Source organism: Triturus cristatus, chromosome 1_1 (assembly GCF_964204655.1).
Source record: "Triturus cristatus chromosome 1_1, aTriCri1.1, whole genome shotgun sequence".
NCBI classification, from domain to species: Eukaryota; Metazoa; Chordata; class Amphibia; order Caudata; family Salamandridae; genus Triturus; species Triturus cristatus.
This window is the reverse complement of record NC_140579.1, coordinates 724,671,332-724,692,460: the sequence shown is the minus strand read 5'-3', so window position 1 is coordinate 724,692,460 and position 21,129 is coordinate 724,671,332. Positions and strand designations below refer to the sequence as shown.

Here is a 21,129-nt window from a genome sequence, read left to right as displayed (position 1 = left end):
CTGAATTGAGATATTGTGGGCCAAATAAACATGTTGCCATGAATGTTTTGCTTCTGCTGATCATGTTAATTTTAGAAAAACAGATTAGAAGACTACTAATTCAGTACTCATTTTCTTTGTTTAAACTGCAGCTGAGTTGTAATTCTGTTCTATGATTTCTCTCACCTTGGCTACTGGCATTCACTTCTCAACTGTAACAACATTATTTTTGAACAGCAGCATCATTTCTTTTTACTCACGAGACACCAGAAGACGACTGTATTAAGAAAATTAGAGACCGGCTTCTAATAGGAATTTCAAGCTCCAGTATAATATATATCTGATTCAGTGCAGGGTGGAGTAAAATTTAGTCACTAACCAAAATGTGACAAACCAGCTGTTTGATTACACCTGGTAATAACTTGCTTAGATAAATTATTTATGGGATTTTGTTCTGATATGTTTAATCAGAGTAGACAAAATGGACTTGCTATGAAAATGAATGGCAGTTGTGAGTAAAGAAATAGTAAGAGCTCTTTTCTTTCAGACAGAAGCATTAAAGTGTGTGGCGCAGGCGAGTAAGAACCGATCACTGGCGGATTTTGAGAAGGTGAGCAGTGTTTAGTTTTCTAATCTCTAAACTGTTGTACAGTGTTCAGTGCAATGGGATTCCTGTAGACTAAGGAAACCAACAGTATACGCTTTGGCAAGCTAAGTTGATTTGCTTGCATCTGTCATATTCAAGCGCAATATTAAATATAAACAAACTGAGGTGTAAATGTCAGTTTTTGACATTGCTAAATGTGCTAGGTTTTACAATCACACCTAGTTCTTACTGAAGTAAGTACTTGCATTAGGTCCTTGAAGCAAACCAAAGGAAACGTTCTGACATTTGACTGTTGCCTGCCTGACTATTGCTTCAGAGCTCAAGATGAGTGCCACAGAACCCAAATAAGGGTACACAGGTGACTGCATCCAAGCATCTTCATTTTAGGATTACTCCAGTATTGGAACTTTCATAGATTCCCATAGCTTGTATCATTCCCAGTCGTCGGAATGGGAGTCTCGGTACCCAAAATAATATAGCAGTAGGTACAAAAGAGAAAGAAAGAAGGCCTAGGCCTGTGAGAAAGTGCCATCTTTCTTGCATGGTATGCCCCCACTTTTTGCTGAATTGCTGAATGTACTTTGACTGAGTGTGCCCTGGACTCCTGCCAATCAGGTGCCCAGGGCCTATGTTCCTTGCCTAAAACAACCAAACCCAAATTGGCAAACCCTGGCCACATGTCAACCCCTGGTAAGTGGTACCCTAAGTACCCAGGGCTTTGTGACCAAGGAAGGCCTCTAAGAGCTGCAGCACCCCTTGTGCCACCCTTAGAGGCCCTGTACCCTTACACACACACACTGCCTTTGCAGGCTGAGTGTTTGGGTGCAAGACAAAAACAAAGTCGACATGGCACACTTCCCTGTGTGCCATGCCCATCACCTACACTGCCATGGCATACATCAGTCACCCCCTCTAGCTGGGTGCCTTATGCCAATGGTGTGGACACAGGAGCAGGAGCCCTGTGCCCCTACAGTGCCCAGGTCCATTCCTGAGCCCTGTAAGTGCAGTGCTGCCTTTTAAGAGTACATGGTGCTGAGAGCTCGTCAAACACGAGCTCCACAGCACCATAATGGCAACACTAAAGACTGAGAAGTTTGGTATCCAACTTCTCAGCACATTAAACCCACACTGATGCCAGTGTGGAATTTAATGTACCCAGCACCCCAGAGGGCATCTTAGAGGTGCCCCCTTAAACCGAACCTACAAATCCACGTCTGCTCTGAGGCTGCCTAGGCTGCCACCCAGCAGACATGTTGCTGGACCCCTGGGTAGGAGAGCCCCTGCTCTCCTGGTCCTGCAACAATGCACATCCTGTGCGAGGTGCTAAATCTCCTCCCCCAGGATGGGCAGGGGGAAGCTTCAAAGGCATGCCGCCTCTGTAAGCTTCCCCAGGCCCCTGCAACCCCCCACTCTGGCGGGAAGCTTTGGCCGGAAACCCCAAATAAGGACAGGGGATGTGCCAGCCTGCCAACCCCACCCCTCAGGTGGGGGAGGCGAGGTGAAGCACATATCCGGGCGCTCGCCATCTTGAAGATGGGGAGCCCTACCCTATCAGGACTAGGCTACTGCTCCCTTCCCACAGGAGAGAGGCAGGATAGGGGGTGTACCCACCCCAGGACGGGGACCCATTGGTCCCTGCCCTTCACCTACCTGTAACGCCCCTAAATCTAGTATTTAGGGGCACCCAGAACCTTCCTTCCCCAGATTCCAGATTCAAAACTACGAAGAGCAAGAAGAAAGAAGACCTGCCCTGCAGCTGCTGAAAAGAGGAAGACACCAACTGCTTTGGCCCCAGCCCTACCGGCCTGTCGACCCTCGAACCTGCTCCTGCTCCAGCCAGGCATCTCTTGTGGCTAGCAACCTCACCAACCCCGGAGGACCTGGCTACCTATTGGCTCTAAGCTCCTGGGACTCCCATGAGTAGAGGCTCTACTCGAAACCTATCTCTAACCCCTGGCAGCAGCCTGGAACCGCGAACCCAGCGCACTCTGCACCAGCCGAGTCTGGCCAGTGCTGGAGTGAACAAAGATCCTGAGGACGACCCCACGGCGACTGTGACCCCGAGTCCGGCACCCAAGGACCTCCCTCGACACTCCTGAAGAAGCCTGCAGCCTCAGAACAAGGTGCCCCCCCAACCGCGATCAACAGAGGGTAAGATTTCCCGACACCTAAAGGCACCCCTGCACGCGGCGCCCCACAGCCCCCTGTGCCCAATCCCGGGGTACCTACCTATCCTCCAACTACCCAACTTACCTCTCGAAGTGGTGGTGGCACCTGAAGAGTCCTCGTCCCCGAGCTTGCAGTCTTTTTGTACTCCGGAGATTTCCCATTGAAATCCATTGAGCGCCCGAAGGCTCAAAAGCCCTCTGCACCCAGCCGACCGAGTGGCCCTGGTAGTGAAAACTCTACACCTACCTACTTCCCCACTTGCCCTGAGTAAGTGACCAGGAGCCCAGCTCCCACAGCCGCGTGGCTTGCCAGTCAGCAGCCACCAAACAAGGCCCCCCCTATCACTCATAGGATAACATTGGGCCTAACTCTCTCAGCACCCAGCCGCCCTAGAGCCGCTGAGGGTGAACCAACTGTACCTACCTGACCCTGGGAGACCCCCCCCCGAGTCTGTGCCCAGAACCTCAACCCTACCAGTCGAATACTTACCCTTAAACCGCAAACTCTATTTTCCTCATAGGGTAACATTGACTGGCTTTTTCCTGAAATTTCTTCTAAGTGTGGACTTTTCAAATCTTCAATTATTCACCAAAAATCAGCCGAGTGACAAAAACTAATTTACTCACCTGCTCTTAGGTGAGCTCCCAGTGCTGGATCTTGGTGCCCAGCACTGACGCTGAAAAATACCTACAACTGTACTTACCCTTAACTCAATTTTCTTCCATAGGAAACCATTGACTGTTTTTCTGTGAAATTTCTTCTAAGTGTCGATTTCTGCAATCTTTAAATATTCTTCAAAAATCGTGAAATCTGAAAACGTAATTACTACCTGTTTTGGATAAAGGTCCCAGTACTGAGTCTAGGCACCCAGTACTGGATTACAAAAGTAACGAGAACATACTGTACCTGTAACATGAATTTTCTTCCATAGGGAATCATTGACTGTTTTCTCTGAAATATTTTCTAAGTGTCAACTTTTAAAATGGCTAAATATTAATTAAAAATCATTACAGTACTTAAGTCTACTTTAATCACTTGATTCTGAGAATGGACCCAAGACTGAATCTACGATCCAGTCCTGGAATTCCAAAAGTAATCTAAAAAGTAATCTGTTGCAAATAACTTTAATTTACCATTGAGCTCAATGTATTGTTGGGTTTAAAAATAGAGTTGCCTACTGCAACCACTTGTAACTGTTTACTAAAGTCTATTGCATATTGCAAAAGTATTTATATGAAACATCTCCTGTTGAGAAAGTATATTTTAAATCCAAGTGTTGGTTCTAAAATAAAACAAGCATATATTTTTTATATATAAACCATTGGCCTAGAGTTCAGTTATTGAGTGTGTGAGACCATTTGCTGACTGAGTGTGTAGAACAAATGCTTTACACTGTCCTCTGATACTGCCTTACTGCTCCACCAAGCTACCACTTTAGAGAGTAAGGTTATATCTAACTTTAGCCTCTGCCAAACCCTTGGGGACTGTGGACTCTGTACACCCTGTACCTATTAAGGAACAGTATGTTCGAGGCATGTGGGCTGCTGAATTCATATCTGTGCATAGATCGCCGCCTAGTGTTGGGTCCGGATGTTTGCACGTTGTTGTCCTGGAAGAGTCTTCGAAGTATCCTTGGATAGGTGACTCCTCCCCTGGACTACAGTGCGCATGGGCATCCTCTCCATCCTCAGATTGTTTTTTTCCGCCATTGGGTTCGGATGTGCTATCTTAGCTCAAGTTAGGAAAAAATTTTGTCGAGGCCTTTAGTTCGCGTCGGTACTGTTTATCGATCGGTTTTCGATACTCTCTGTTAGTTTACTAACTTCCAGCACCGACTTTGTTCGCATTTACCTGTCCATCAACTACTTCGACGATGGAATCGAGGACGCCATTCAAAAGGTGTCCGGTATGTAATGCGAAGTACCCACACATCGACGTCCATCCGGTGTGCAACAAATGCCTTTCGCCGGACCACGACGAGTCGACATGTATGGCCTGTGCCCGGTTCCGTTCAAAGAAGACTCTGCGGAATCGTCGAGCGGCGAGGCTCGAAGCGCAGCACGCGGCACCGGCCCCAGCTGACATCTTCGACGACGCGGACGACGTCGAAGAAGTAGAAGTCTTACCCTCCAGTCCCGTTTCCGACCAAGAACCCGGATCGGACGAGGCCGACGAGTCACTCTTCCACAGAGGTGAAGACGACACCGAGGTAGGAGACGACGAGGAGGCCTTAGGGGCCGAAGAGAGTAGCTCCGATGATGAACAAGGCCTACCTGTTCAAACCGAGAATTCACCAGTGCCACAGACTATGGCTCCGGTCGAGGGATCGCCTTCGGGCCTTACCCGAGACCTATCACGCAGTCCTTCGGCCCCGCCCTCGGGCCCGGCCTCGGACGTTCAGCGGCAGCCATTACCGCTTAAGCCAGCTGGTTTCCCTTCCACGAAACCGAAACCGAAAGCTGCTCAGGTTCCTACGAAACCGAAACTGAAAGTGGCGCTAGTCGGATCGAGGCCTTCAACACCTTCGACGCCGGCGCACCGTGTCGGCACCGACCGCACCAAGGGGGACTTCGGTGCCGAACTCGAGACGGGCGACATGGGAGTCGACAAACGGAAGAAGGCCATCGGCGCCGAAAAACCTGCTCGGTTACCGGCGTCGACGCCACCGACACCGAGGGCCGTCCCGCCTGCTACGCCTCGCAGCACCCCCTCGACGACACCGAAACCTCACGTGTCGAAGACGTCGACGGTGATCTCCGCACCTCGGCTCGATGCACCACGGGCGCAGAAGATATCTGCAGCCGCCTCGACGACCCTGGCGGGGGCCACGACCTCTAAGGCGCCCCGAGTACGGCCTGGCGCAATGCCAGGCTGCAAAACCAAGGCTGCCCTCCAGGACCAGTCGGGTTCGATCGATCCAGCGGTTTCGTCGGTGCCGACCAGCATTACCTTCGGCTTGCCTCCATCCACAATCCCGAAGGCGTTTCAACTCAGGACACAGGCCACCAAAACTGCGGTTACGCCTGTCGAGCCGTCACCGTCACGCGTCATCGACGCCGACACTGGCAGGATGATTCTCCACGACCGAAGGATAACTTCGGAACCGCCATTGGAACCTTTCAGGATCCCGCTAAAGAGGAAGCTGCCTGTGGACACAGAACCTCTCCTGTATGAACCCTTTCATTCACCCTACCAGGATCCACACCGGGCCTCCCCCACACGCTCCGACACGGATGCATTGGAGGACTACATGGGTGAACAAGTCCCCTACCATGTGGACACGGACCCTGATGACCAGCAGGACCCTGACCAAACTTGGGGCGACCCTGCAGACCCCAGTGCACCTCTTGATGCACAGGACCCACAACTATATGGGGCAAAAACGTCACCCACAGAGGATACTGCGGCGTTCAACGCTCTGATTGAACGGGCGGCGAACAACCATGATGTACAGCTTCACTCTGATATCATCGAAGATGACTTTCTAATGGACACCTTTGCATCCTCAGAAAGACATGTAAAGACTCTGCCAATGTTGAAGGGGGTCCTTAAGCCAGCCACTGACATTTTCAGGGAACCCACCAGGGCACGAGTGATAAACCCCAGGATCGATAAGAAATACAGATCAGCACCTGGGGATCCTACTTACATCAGAGGACAATTACCACTCGACTCCATCGTTGTGGCGAATGCCCGCAAGAGGGCACACTCGCAGACAACGGGTGACGCTCCTCCCCCGGACAAGGAGTCCAAGGTGCTGGAGACCTCCGGCAAGCGAGTTGCCGCACAAGCTGCAAGCATATGGCGCATAGCTAACACTCAAGCGCTCCTCGCTCGCTACGATAGGGCGCACTATGACACAATGGAGCAACTCCTTCAACACCTCCCTGACCCCTACAAAGAAGGTGCAGAAATCCTTATCAGAGAGGGACAGCTACTCACAAATGCTGCCATCAAATGTGCACTAGACGCTGCTGACACGGCTGCCAGGGCCATCAACACTAGCGTCATCCTACGACGTCACGCCTGGCTACGTATCTCAGGATTCAAGCCTGAGGTACAAAACAATATCCTTAATCAGCCTGTCAACCCCGACTTTTTGTTCGGGCCTGAGGTTGACGCCACCCTCGAAGATAAAAAAGGACACGGACACTGCAAAGTCCATGGGCGCCCTACAAACTCAGTCCTTTCGGAGCGGCTCCTTTCGTCGCCCCGGAAACAAGGGAGCAGGCAGAGGACAGGGGTCACAACAAACATATAACAAGGGTAATACGCAGACCACCTACGATAAGAACACCCGAGGTGGCTATCGTGGCTCCAGTACCAAGGGCAGAGGACGTGGCTACGGCAACACCAGGTCCTCCCCCAAGAACAAGCAGTGACGCCCTCTCCCTTCCTCCCGACCACATAACACCTGTCGGGGGAAGGCTACAACGGTTCCTGTCCACGTGGAACTCCATCACCACGGACAGGTGGGTCAAAGATATTATAAAATACGGTTACTGTCTGGAGTTAACTTCCACTCCACCCACAATACCACCAAGAAACCGTCCTATGTCTTCAGAGCACTTGACGCTCTTACAGCAAGAGGTAGAAAGTATGCTTCTAAAAGGCGCTATCGAGGTCGTACCCGTCCACGAGCGGGGCACGGGGGTTTACTCCCTCTACTTCTTAATTCCAAAAAAGGACGGGTCGCTCAGGCCTATATTAGACCTGAGACCCCTGAACCAGTACATTCTTTCGGAGCACTTTCACATGCTCACTCTACAGCAAGTCCTTCCGCTTCTCCAGCAGGGAGACTTCCTAGCATCACTGGACCTCAAGGATGCGTATTTTCACATACCCATCCACCCCTCACACAAAAAATACCTCAGGTTCACTGTTCAAGGGCAGCACTATCAGTTCAAAGTCCTTCCCTTCGGCGTGACAACAGCGCCCAGGGTTTTCACAAAGTGCCTAGCTACGGTGGCGGCACATTTACGGAGACAGCACATACACGTCTACCCCTACCTAGACGACTGGCTCGTTCAAGCGAGATCGGCCCAGCAATGTGCAAGCCACGTGTCCCGTACCATTCACCTTCTTCACAGTCTGGGATTCTCACTAAATTACCCAAAGTCTCATCTCCAGCCCGCACACGTACAACAGTACCTAGGTGCGACTATAGACACTCTGGCGGCCACAGCTCAGCCAAATTTAGTGAGGATCAACGGCATACAAGCGCTGATCTCCAAGTTCAGACCCAACCACTCGCTTCCAGCGCGAGTGTTTATGCAGTTGATAGGCATGATGGCCTCCTGCATCTTCATAGTCCCGCACGCGAGATTACATATGCGCCCACTTCAGGAGTGCCTAGCACGTCAGTGGAATCAGGCTCAAGGACAGTTGAAAGACCTAGTGTTGGTGAGCGGTCGGGCATACAACTCTCTGCATTGGTGGAATCCACAAAACCTTTGCAAGGGCCGACCGTTCCAAGAGCCTGTTCCACAAATAGTACTGACAGCGGACGCGTCTCTCCAGGGATGGGGAGCTCATGTACTCCACTACACAGTGCAGGGACTATGGACGACACAACAGAAGAAGATGCACATCAACCTTCTGGAACTGATGGCAATCTTCCTGGCCATGAAGGCTTTCAAAGTACATCTGTGCAACAAGGTCGTGTTGATCCGGACGGACAACATGACCGCAATGTACTACATACAGAAGCAGGGAGGGACACACTCTCCACAGTTGTCTCATCTGGCTCAGAGCATGTGGAAGTGGGCCATTCAGAGGAACATGTTCCTCATGGCGGAACACCTCCCCGGCAAGGACAACCAGATGGCGGATCTGCTCAGCAGACACAGCCACCAGATGCACGAGTGGGAGTTACACCCATCGGTACTCCAACCGTACTTCCAGCAGTGGGGTCACCCAGAAATAGACCTATTCGCGACAAGCGAAAACGCAAAATGCCAAAGCTTCGCCGCCAGATTCCCACACCCGCAGTCGCAGGGCAATGCGATATGGATGAACTGGTCCGGCAAATTTGCGTACGCTTTTCCTCCAGCACCGTTGATACCGCTGGTGGCTCGCAAACTCCGACAACACTCCCTGACACTCGTCCTAGTTGCTCCCACGTGGGCACGCCAGCCGTGGTACACCACCTTCCTCGAACTTTCCGTGGTACCGCATCAAAGGCTGCGGATCAAACCCGCGCATTTGACGCAGAACCATGGAGAGGTTCAGCACCCAGATCCGCAACAGCTGAACCTGGCGATCTGGCTCCTGAAGTCCTAGAGTTTGGCTATCTCAATCTGCCACCTGACTGTATGGACATCATCAAGGAGGCCAGGAGACCCACTACAAGAGCTTGCTATGCAGCCAAATGGAAACGGTTCGTCATTTATTGCGGTAATAATGACATTAACCCGCTGGACGCATCCATCCACAACATCATATGTTACCTCTTACACCTATACCGATGCAATCTGGCGTACACCTCTATACGGGTCCATTTGACCGCAATATCAGCCTATCTGCAAACCAGGCAGCACCTCTCTCTCTTCAGAGTGCCTGCCATCAAAGCATTCTTGGAAGGACTCAAACGAGTCATTCCACCTAGTCACCCACCGGCTCCAATGTGGAACCTCAACTTGGTCCTCACACGCCTGATGGGTCCACCCTTTGAACCTCTACACTCATGCGAGATTCAATTCCTTACCTGGAAAGTAGCCTTCCTGGTAGCGATCACTTCCCTAAGAAGAGTTAGTGAACTCCAGGCACTAACCGTTCAAGAGCCATTTATTCGGGTTCACGCCAACAGGGTCGTACTACGTACCAACCCCAAATTCATGCCCAAGGTAATATCGCAGTTCCACATGAACCAGACTATTGAACTGCCCGTTTTCTTCCAAAACCCACAAACTGTTGCAGAGAGGGCATTACATACACTAGATGTACGGAGGGCCCTCATGTACTACATCGACAGGACTAAACCCTTCAGGAAGACAAAACAACTGTTCGTTGCCTTTGCCCCACACCACAAAGGTAACGCCATCTCCAAAGCAGGGATAGCCAGATGGATAGTTAAGTGTATTCAAATCTGTTATCAAAAGGCAAAACGCACATTAACTATTCCACCACGAGCCCACTCAACACGCAAGTTGGGGGCTTCCATGGCCTTCCTAGGAAACATTCCCCTGCATGATATATGCAGAGCAGCCACATGGTCCACTACACACACATTTACAAAACACTATTGCGTAGATGTGCAGTCAAAACAGCAGGCAGCTGTAGGACAGGCTGTTCTCAAAACACTTTTTCAGACCGCTGCAGCTGGCACGGGTAGCCGCCGCCAATAGAGGGCACTGCTATGTATTCTATGCACAGATATGAATTCAGCAGCCCACATGCCTCGAACTGAATATGCTACTTACCAGTATGCATCTGTTCTTGGCATGTAGGGCTGCTGACATTCATATCGCCCTCCCTCCTCCCCGGCGCCTGTCGCAGCTGCAGCTCTCAGAATTATTGCAAGCATGGTCATCACTTTCTGTATCTACTCCATCACTGCCACAATGGCGAAAAACAATCTGAGGATGGAGAGGATGCCCATGCGCACTGTAGTCCAGGGGAGGAGTCACCTATCCAAGGATACTTCGAAGACTCTTCCAGGACAACAACGTGCAAACATCCGGACCCAACACTAGGCGGCGATCTATGCACAGATATGAATGTCAGCAGCCCTACATGCCAAGAACAGATGCATACTGGTAAGTAGCATATTCAATACAGAGCCACTTTCTCACAAGGCCTCATTCCCTTTTGTAGCATATCTACCTCTTTTTGTTAGAGACCAAAATAAAGCAACAACCAATCAGATTAGCCTCACCCCACAGAACCTTCCTGAGAGAACCTCAGAGCCTTAGATTTTCTACAGCACGTTGTGCTTAGGGAGGCTCCTTTGAGCTCTGCTCACTTCAACTCTGACTGCTTTTTTCCAAAATATTTACTTCAAAATTGTTGGTGTTTCATTCAGGAATGTCTGAAAAGGAGAAGAAAGCCCTTTTCAAGCCTTGTTCCACCTGTGGCAAAAAGAGGCTGTACGTGGAGGACAGGCATAAGGACTGCATTTATTGCCTGTACCCGGATCATAAGGCTGCGGAATACAAGATCTGCCGCACCTTCTCTACGAAGACCCTCTGGGACCGTGAGGGTCGCCTTCTTACGTGGCTCCAGAAGGTGAAGTCAAGGAAGGGTGCTCTGTCCAGTGACAGTGAGGACTCATCTGGCACCTCCTCTTGCAGGTCATTGAAAAGGGGTAGGGCTTCCCCTTCACCATCCTCTGAACGTCCTGTTAAGGCCTCAAAATGGACCACCCGTGAGTCTGAGAGCCGGAGTCCGAGTGAATCTCCTCACCACGGTGCAAAGGAGAGGGAAGGACTATCTGCAGCCCCAGCAGTGGTAGAATCCACTAAGGCGTTTAAGAAGCCCTCTTCCCTATCTTCTGAGAAGTCAGAAAAAGACTCTAGATCGTCGACTACGTCGCTGAAGACTCCATCGACGAAGGCTTCCAAACCTCCAGTGAAGAAAGTTTCACCGTCGACTGGCTCGTCGACGGTGCCTTCTATTCAGACATCGACGTCCACGTCGACGGGAGCGCTGACTATGATACTGGCGACGACGAGAGTGTCGCAGACGGTGACTGTCGTCCACGAGAGCTATGACGATGTCGACGACTGCAGGAGTGTCGACAGTCTCGTCGACGGCAGTGTCGCCGATGCCCATCTCTTCGTCGACGATTCAGCCGTCGACGGTGCAGCTTCCGTCGACGACCTCGTTGATGATGGTTTCTCTTTCAACGCCGACTGTACCGTCGACTACCTAGTCGACGGCGAGGATTACAATATCCTTAAAATGAATAACGCCTGATATGACTTCACCAAGGAGGGTGGCCCCCTTGCCTACCGCACTATTGCTCGAAGAAGAAGACACTGATGGGGAGGATCAGGATTCGTGTCTCTATGCCCATAGTCCCTCACAATTATTAGTCAAACGTCAGGACACTGATTCAGAGGGCGACTACACTCCTGGGTACTCCTATTAGCCATCCTATGATCGTCAGGACAGAGCAGGCCAGGGTATGGTTGCAGTTCCTTCTTCGCTCCTGGCAGATCTCCAGGGCATGTTACACAATTATCGGAAGATGTTTTCACAAGCTCCTCCTCCTCCGTCTTCAACTTGTTCTGCTGTTCACACTGTGCCTACTCCATCGGCTCCTGCAGTGTTTTCACCGGGACAACCGCCTCAGATAGTTTCACAACCGCAACTCTCTAGTCCAGGTTTAGCTCCTGTGGTCCCGGATCTTCATGATGATTCCTCGGACGAGGATCAGGATACTGGCAACACTAACCAGTGTGCTGAGTGGGAGGACTATGTAATCCCGGATCCTGCTTCACCTACTCCTGATCCGGTGGATTCTCCCGCGGCAGATATTGGGGGTTTTCACAAGCTGATGTAAAGAGCCTCCAGTAGATTCCAGCTTCCTATGCAGTCAGTTCAAACTGAATGCTTCCTGTATGATTTCAAGGAGCCCTACAGGAAAGTGGGTTGTTCCATTCCCATTGTTGGCCATGTATGGGACCGAGAGTTTGAAGGCGATGAAGAACCCGGCTACGGTTATTCTGGTTTTGCCGCGCCTCGAAAAGAAGTACAAGGCGCCTGAGGATAGTCCAGCGTCCTTAAATGGTCAGCTGAAGCCGGATAAGGTAATTTCCCAGGCGGCGCAACGAAAGTCCCGTAATCCTTCTGCACCACTAACCACCCCTCCTGATAAAGAAGGCAGGCGCCTTGATAAAGAAGGCAGGCGCCTTGATAATGCGGGGAAACGTTTTTCCTCTATGGCGAGTCTTTTAGTACGGGCTGCTAATGCATTGGCGATCCTCAGCAGGTACGATCGCCAAATGGGGTGCGGCCTTTCGCCTTATTTGGACCAGCTCCCACCGGAGCCCAAGACGGAGGCTAAGAAGATTCTACAGGAGGGAAGGCTATGTCGGCGGAGGTGATCGACTGCGCCATGGATATCGCCACAACCGCTTTCCGTGCACTGGCAGGTGCAGCTGTTCTTCGTCGGCAGGGCTGGCTCAGTGTGACTTGGTTCCGACCGGAGGTTCAGAACAAGATCCTGGACCTCCCGTTTGATGGTGAGGCATTGTTTAGGAAACATGTCGACGATGCCCTCCTGGACATTAAAAAAGATAGAAAGCGAGGGCTCTTGGCAATCTTCAATATCGTAAGTTTCCTTTCCGTGGGGCCAGAGGAAAGAGTACCACATCCTACAGAGGCTCGTACCAACAGCAACGGTACTCTTATGACGTATCGCCCACAGTACCAACAACTGCAAGGCCAGACCTAGTCTTTCTCTTGCTCAAACACTAGAGGAAAACAGACTCGCCAGGGGCGTGACACCTCCAAGAGACAATAGCGGCGTTCTGGCTCTGCCTACTGTACCCACCTCCCCGTTGACACCTGTGGGAGGCAGGGTGTCTCAATACCTCCACAACTGGGTCCGGATAACATCAGACCGTTGGGTGCTCAACATCATTCGAGATGGTCATACGCTGGAGTTTCTTCAAATACCACCTTCCAAGCCCCCTGTCGCTATGCCTTCAAAACATCTGCGTCTCTTAAAGCTAGAAGTTCATCAGATGCTCTTCAAGGGAACGGTGGAGCCGGTTCCCCTGTCTCAGTGGGGGGGACTGTTTCTACTCCAGGTTTTTCCTGGTCAAGACGCCGGAGAAATGGCGCCCCGTTTCAGATCTCAAAGGTGTTGAGCTCCCTCTCATCAGTCAATCCTTTCGGATGGTCTCTCTCCAGGATATCTTGCGTCTCCTCAACCCGGGAGATTTCATGGCCACTCTCGATCTCGAGGATGCGTATTTTCACATACCCATTCATCCAGCCCACAGGAGGTTTCTACGATTCACAGTAGCCAAGAGCAGCTTCCAATTCAAGGTTTTACCCTTTGGACTTCGCTCTGCCCCGAGGATCTTTACCAAGGTGCTGGCGCCGGTAGCAGCTTTCCTCAGGAAACAGCATTTTCAAATCTTCCCCTACCTGGACGATTGGTTGTTGAAGGCTCCGTCCTGGCGAATAGCGGAGGAGACAGTCGGGGCATGTACAACTCTGTTCAGCAATCTGGGTCTGACTCTCAACAGGGAGAAGTCGTTGCTCTCCGTCCAAGCGAGCACGGTTCCTAGGGGCTATCTTGGACAAGTCTCTCAACAAGGCTTCTCCAACCTTCGAAAAGCAAGAAAAGCTGAGGTCCTTCGCTCATTTGTAGAGAAAAAGAAAGTGTCTTTCAGTACGCCGTTACAAATCCCTTATAGGCGTGATTTCTTCATGCATCCCTCTGATACCCCACTGCAGATTGCGGATGCGATCTCTTCAAGAGCAACTAGACATGCAGTGGCAACAAATTCATGGCTCTTTCGACGACAAGGTGATTTCTGCGGCAATGAGGGAAGCCGTCTTGTGGTGGACACAGGAGAATTTATCCCAAGGTCTATCCTTCGTAAGCAATCCGGCCCCTCAAGTTGTCACAACAGATGCCTCGCTGGACGTCTGGGGCGCGGTGCTTCTGGACTTGCAGGTCAGCAGGCATTGGTTACCCAGGCACCGCCTTCTTCATATCAACCTCCTGGAACTCAGAGCGATTCGTCTGTCTCTTCAAGCATTTCTTCCTCGGTTGCAGGGTTCAGCGGTTCTCGTCTGCACGGCCATGCATTACATCAACAAAGAGGGGGGTACCAGATCTCTTCTGTTGTCGCAGGAGGCCCAGAGGATTTGGGAGTGGGCGATCCTACACGGAATATCGCTCACTGCGGAACACCTACCAGGAGTGCTCAACGAAAAGGCGGACATGCTCAACAGGCTTTCATCAGTCAGCCACGAGTGGGAACTAAACCAGAGGACATTTTTCACCAGTGGGGCAAACCTTCAATAGATATTTTTGCTACCCCGGAAAACAGAAAATGCCAGTCTTACGCAAGCAAAGTTCACCATCGCGGATCGCTGGGGAATGCGCTTTCGATAGCTTGGTCAAGCGCATTTGTGTACGCTTTTCCCCCATTCCGTTAATACCGAGGGTACTCAGAAAGATCAAGACGGAACCATGCAAGATGATCCTAATAGCCCCGGCTTGGCCGAGGCAGTGTTGGTTCACGGAGCTTCACCTTCTTTCTCTGGTCCCTCCACGTCCTCTACGGATAATTCCGGATCTTCTCACGATGTCCCAGGGCCAGATCTGGCATCCAGATCCTCGTTCCTTACACCTCTCAGCATGGCACCTGAGCAGCGAGAATTCCTAGATCTCGGACGAAATAAGGGATGTTTTATCTCGGGCTAGAGCTCCTTCCACTAACGAGACTTACCTTCTCAAATGGAAACGCTTTTGCATCTGGTGCCATCAGCAAAGTGTGGTTCCTTTCTTGTCTCAGCCTCATCAAGTTCTTCCTTATTTCCTGTCCTTGGCGAAGGCAGGTTTGGCTCATTCGTCCATAAAGGTTAATTTGGCAGCAGTTTCTCATTAGACGCACTGCCTCTGGGCCGTCTCTTTGGTCCTCTAGAATTGTCGAGCAATTTCTCAAAGGCCTATTTCGAGTTTTTCCTCCTGTGAGACCTCCGCCTCCCACATGGCATTTGAACTTGGTTCTCACCCAGCTGATGAAGCCTCCTTTTGAACCGGTTCATCGAGTGGATTTGAAATTCCTCTCATGGAAACTAGCACTCCTTCTTGCTCTCACTTCAGCAAGACGTATTGGAGAATTACAAGCTCTTACAATCCAGAAACCTTTCCTCCAATTCAAACTGAATACAGTAATTCTACGCACTAATCCAAATTTCATACCAAAGGTGCCCTCGGACTTTCATTTAAATAAGCCGGTAATTCTCAAGGGTTTCTTTCCTCAGCCGTCTACACCGGCGGAAAGGGCACTTCATTCGCTGGACGTGCAGCTGTGCTTGAAATTTTATCTGGACCGTACTAAAACTTTTCGAAAATCTTCGCAATTGTTCATTGCATTCAGTGCTCCCTGCAAAGGCTTACCCCTGTCCAAGCAGGGTATTGCTCGATGGATCTCCAGTGCAATACAGTTCTGTAATTCTGCTGCGGAGAAGCCTCTAGAGGGCAGAATTCGAGCTCACTCGACAAGGTCCATGGCTTCCTCTACGGCTCTTTGCGGGGGTCCAGATCAAAGACATCTGCAGGGCTGCGACTTGGAGTAGCGTGCACACCTTTACAAGACATTACTGCCTGGAGACCTTGGCACAGGAAGACACGGCTGTGGGCCAGGCTGTCCTGAGGAACCTCTTCCATTGAGTGGTGAGGTTTCCTTTCTTCCCTCCTTCCTTTCTTATGGTTCTTGCACATTTTGCTATGTTTCTTATGTGATTGCATTGTGAAGAAAAGTATAAAGGTGAAATATGGTTACGGAGCATGCGATGTCTCAAGGAAAGCCGTTTTCTTACTGCTAGCTACTCTGATACAAGCTATGGGAATCTATGAAAGTTCCAATACTGGAGTAAGAAACAAGTTACCTGTAACTTTGGTTCTCCAGTATTGGTAACTTTTATAGATTCCCATGCGCCCACCCTCCTCCCCTGGGAAAGCTCAGCCCTCGCCAGGTTTGGTTTTACTGTTACGCAACGGCTACGAAAATCTGAGACTGAGGTTCTCTCAGGAAGGTTCTGTGGGGTGAGGCTAATCTGATTGGTTGTTGCCTTATTTTGGTCTTTTACAAAAAGAGGTAGAGATGCTACCAAAGGGAAAGAGGCCTAGGCCTTCTTTCTTTCTCTTTTGTACCTACTGCTATATTATTTTGGGTACCGAGACTCCCATTCCGACGACTGGGAATGATACAAGCTATGGGTATCTATGAAAGTTACCAATACTGGAGAACCAAAGTTACAGGTAAGTAACTTGTTTCTTTTTATTGATAGTTAACATTTTTTTAACGAATTCTGCGCTACATGCATGGGTTACAGAACACATTTCCATATAATGTAAACCGAGGGTGGTAGTATCCATAGGTCTGTGATTAACAGTACCTTTCAGCGACCTTTCTGAGGTGAAATTATTTCCTGAGTGTAGCCTTTAAGACTGAAAAAAATGCATTACAGGATCTTAACAGCAAAAATGGCTTTGAAAGTGTATTACATGAAGAAATAAATGTAGCTTGATAGGCCTATATTGAAAGCTATGATAAAGGTATCCTGTTCCTTTAAGATTCCATAAGCTTTTCGTACCCATGATGCAGTGTACTGGCAGTTGCCTCACAGGGCAATTTCATTTTTTATGACCTTTTAACAAGCTGGTCATGTGTTTCTTTTTTTTATACGCCTTTCCTTTCATACCTTTAATCCCCTCTAAAATCATGAAACTGGAACTCCCTGGACAAAATGATTGTGATTACCCCAGGTCAGGCAGTGGTGGTACCCAGATCTTCTTCAGTTGTCTTGTCAGGTCGCCCAGGATACTCCCTTGTCCACCCAGCTAATTCAACCTTGCACAGGAACATGTTATTCTTTGAAATTGAAACTGTGTTGTACCCCGTTCCAGAATGACAGGATCTAATTTCATGTCAAGATAACATTATTGTTCGCTGCATTTAGCTCAGTCCAAACTGCAATTTTCAGATAAAGGTTCATTTAGTAGCGATTATAACATACTGAAAATCTCTAAACCAGGTGTTTGTTTCAAAATCGATGTTTAGGGTTTTTTAGGACTCTGGGAAAGTCTTTCCGTTAGTCAAGCAGCCTTCTCCTCCATGAGAGTTGAATCTTGTTTTATCAAAGTGAACGGACCTTTTTGAGCCGACCCGTAAGACTACATTACAGCATCTTTAATTGAAAGCAGCTTTTCTAGTGGCTTCACCTCTGCCTCGAGATTGAGCCAATTACAGGCCTTGTCTACCATAGAGCCCACCCAGTATTTCATTCTAATAGGGTAGTGATGAACACACATTCTTCATTCCTTCATGAGGTTTTTCTGATTTTGATATTAACCAAATTATTACACTTCCCACATTCTTTCCCAATCCATCCACTGCAATATAGCATTCTCTTTATTCCTTAGTCATTAGAAGGGTATTTCGTTTATATCTAGATAAAACCAAGGACCTAAAAAGACTAAAGAGCTCTTTGTGAATATAAGCTCTGGAGCAAGGTTTACCATCCTCTAATCAGATAAGTGGATAGTAAGTTGTTCTACTACTGGTTATCAACTAGCTGCCAAACTCCTTCGAATTGAGTATACACATTCAGTAGACATTGTTGTCTAGACTTAGACACTCAAGAAGATGTGAGGTTGTGTCAGGAAACACTTAAAACCTGTTTAAGTGACACATCTCTTTACAATCAGAAACTGTTACCCATACTTCTTATCCTGATGCCTGCCATCTTTTCTATGATTTCATCTGGATTACTACTCTATTCAAGCATTTGGCCACGAATGAAGAACCTACGATGAAGAAGAAAGGTTTTCTTATAATGGTTCAGCATTATAGGAATAGTCAATCAAGTCATAAATGAACCACCGGACGCCCTCCCAATTACTCATGATATATTTTTTCCTTCAAAAAGAAGGGGTTCTGTGAGGCCACTGCTAGTACAGGGACAGAACACCCTTTTCACAGAATAGGCCTACCAGGTTATGGTGATTTTTCGGCTATACCCTTTCGCCACCCCCCTATTTTTTTCCCCAACTAAGATGCTGCAATGCAGGCCAGAAATAAATGTGTTTTCAGTCTTGAAGCCTACATTTACCACCACTAAGACTCTGAAGGGTGCTTCATCATACGGGCTCTGGCACCCTGTGTTTTTATTCATAGAAAATGTATACATATGGACAAGTAATCCGGGGTCCACACGTGCTGCATGTAGTTATTCAAGCGTTTATAACTTCAGAGAAGATTCCATCAATGCAAAACTGCAGGCACAAGTAAATAACCTGGTCTTATTCAGGGTATTGTCACCTACTGCACTGGGATGCATACTACTTAGTCATGTTTAAGCCTAGCTGGTTGGTGCAAGGAAGCGACTGGCCAGACTGTGATAATTGAAAGATGCCATGGCTGTTTAAAATAAAAATGTAACTGTCACATACAGCGTTTTTGATCAACAGATAGTTGATATCATTCTTTTTGTAAATACACTGACCTTGATTAGAGATTGTTAAAGGTTAGAACTGCTAGAAGCTACAGAAACGCCAATGTATATCTCTGTGGGGAGGGTCATACGGTTCGGGCTATTCTGAATGGCATGGTGTTACTGAATCTAGGATTAGCGGATGTGCTTGGTTTTGCCACAGAGGCAAGACTGTTTTCACCTGCTCAGAGCAGGCGAAAACTTTTCAGTGGAAGGTACTGGATATTGGAAATTCCTGCATTATTTTCCTGCAAATGATTCACCATTCTGTAGCTTTCAAATCATAATGGCTAGAAACTAGTGTATCAGAGCAGGTAGAAGAGAACTACACAAGGGATCGTTAGAAATAGATGCATTTACCAATAAAACAAATCGTCCACAATCTTACCCTACAATGGAGAGATTTTATAGCTTGAAATAGATTTGAGGGATCAGAAAAACTACTGTAGCTCCAGCTAAAATTATTACTTAAAAGAATGGCTATACCGCCCCTGGCATGATCCCTCCAAGCCCTACAACTACCCATTGACCAGTTTTCCTGAATGCAAATCACGACTGCCCTTAAACCATTTTTAAAAAGTCAATGTTATCAGGGTAGTTCAATACACCAGCAGCATTCCAGGAAGCCACTTTTAAGCTATTAACTATGCCGATAATTCATTGGTTTCTGTCCACAATTACTGTTGAGTGATTGACAAACTGTTTTCTCAGTTCATCTTCTAGTTCGGTATGAAATCTTCCTTCTCTGTCTGCAACTGGGAGACCATCTCCTTCTCTCCCCCAGGAATACTAATAGATGTTTACCACTCTATTGAGAGTGTTATGATTCTTATTAAATTTCCTGCATTCAAGTTTACCTATTTGCATGTCAACCTCTCTAATCAGGGGCTTGGCCCACAGGCTTTAGTATGGAGAACATGTACCAGAGTCCTGTTGGCTATCCAAACCCAACTTTTTAACATCAAAGTGCACGATTGTGCCTTTTATACTCTTCTTCTCTTTTTTTTGTCCACTAATAAATTGAGAATTTCCAAGAGAATCTTGTACATGGTCCGAGTGCTTTACTTATTTTTTTTTTTTCCTGCAAAGAAAGAAAGGACAACAGGATCCTTTTCAAACATTTTAGTGATTCAGAGAATTGCACATAAAGTACAGGCAAATTGCAGTAGTTTAGGGGAAATTTTAGTTCAAGGGTGACCAAAGTATCCGATACTATAAGTAACTTCTCATTAGGAGTGCTACAAAAGAGCTTTAACACTTTTAGTATTTCACATAGGGATTGCAAGTGTTTCAAAAGAGATTTACTGAACTCAATTCATCTTCTTAATATCCACATCTGGTAGTGTGAAATCCCCATAAGAGTAGGCATATCCTTTCCATCAGCTGGCTATGGGGACTTTCCTTGGGACAGCACAGGAGTAGTGTAAGGGACAGCCTTTGCAGGCTTTGTCCCGGAAGATTAGAATGAAAGACCTGTTTGCATGAATATGAACAGAAGTGGTGTCCACAGTGTCGTCCTTCAAAACAAAAAAGGGCTGAGATGGAATTACAACCCTTGATAGCATTTAGGTGCATAGAATGTTCTCAACGGATTGGATTTAATATTTTTACAGGCTCTTGTGTGAATCATTCTCAGACCAAAGTTTCTATATTGTCATATCTGACCTCAAGGGTTATGCTGCCAAACAACAAAAAATAAAAGCAACCCTACAGAGAACCTTTAAATCCAGTTAAGCTTCCATAAGGTTTACTTATTCAAGTGATCTTCTGCAATAAATACTCGGGTGGGCTCAACCCTTTGTCCTGGGTCTAATACCAGGAACTAGCATCTACAAAAGGGCAACTAAGCTCACACTGCCAACTTGTACCAGTCGCAAAACGCTGCTCCAACAAAGGAGCTCAAGAGCTCGAAAGAACCTTGCCACTTCCTGGCTTTCTGCTTCTCTGTTTCTTCAAGTGCCCCTCAGTCGCCCAGCAACGAAACGGTAAGTGGGTGGTGAGGGGGCATGAGAACGTGGGCCAAGCTTCAAACAGCCGAGGGAATAATCTATGCATGTTGCAAAAAAGGTGACATCAAAGAACAAAGCAAGGCACTAGAATCCTCCAACACTGGTGCACAGAGTACTAACAGCTATATGCAGGGTTGTGTACAGCACTGAGACATGGTTTCCACCTGTGACGCCAGT

At 48.4% G+C, this 21,129-nt stretch overlaps 1 protein-coding gene across 1 annotated transcript in view; it reads left to right on the top strand.

The window, feature by feature from the left end:
* The first annotated feature begins 481 nt into the window (after nucleotides 1–481).
* LOC146870960 (26S proteasome non-ATPase regulatory subunit 11-like) overlaps nucleotides 482–21,129 on the top strand; it is a 322,339-nt gene continuing 301,691 nt past the window's right edge. Inside the window, exon 1 of the mRNA XM_085645717.1 lies at nucleotides 482–589. Coding sequence (XP_085501843.1) covers nucleotides 482–589 — 108 coding nt within the window. The remainder of the gene's footprint in view (nucleotides 590–21,129) is intronic.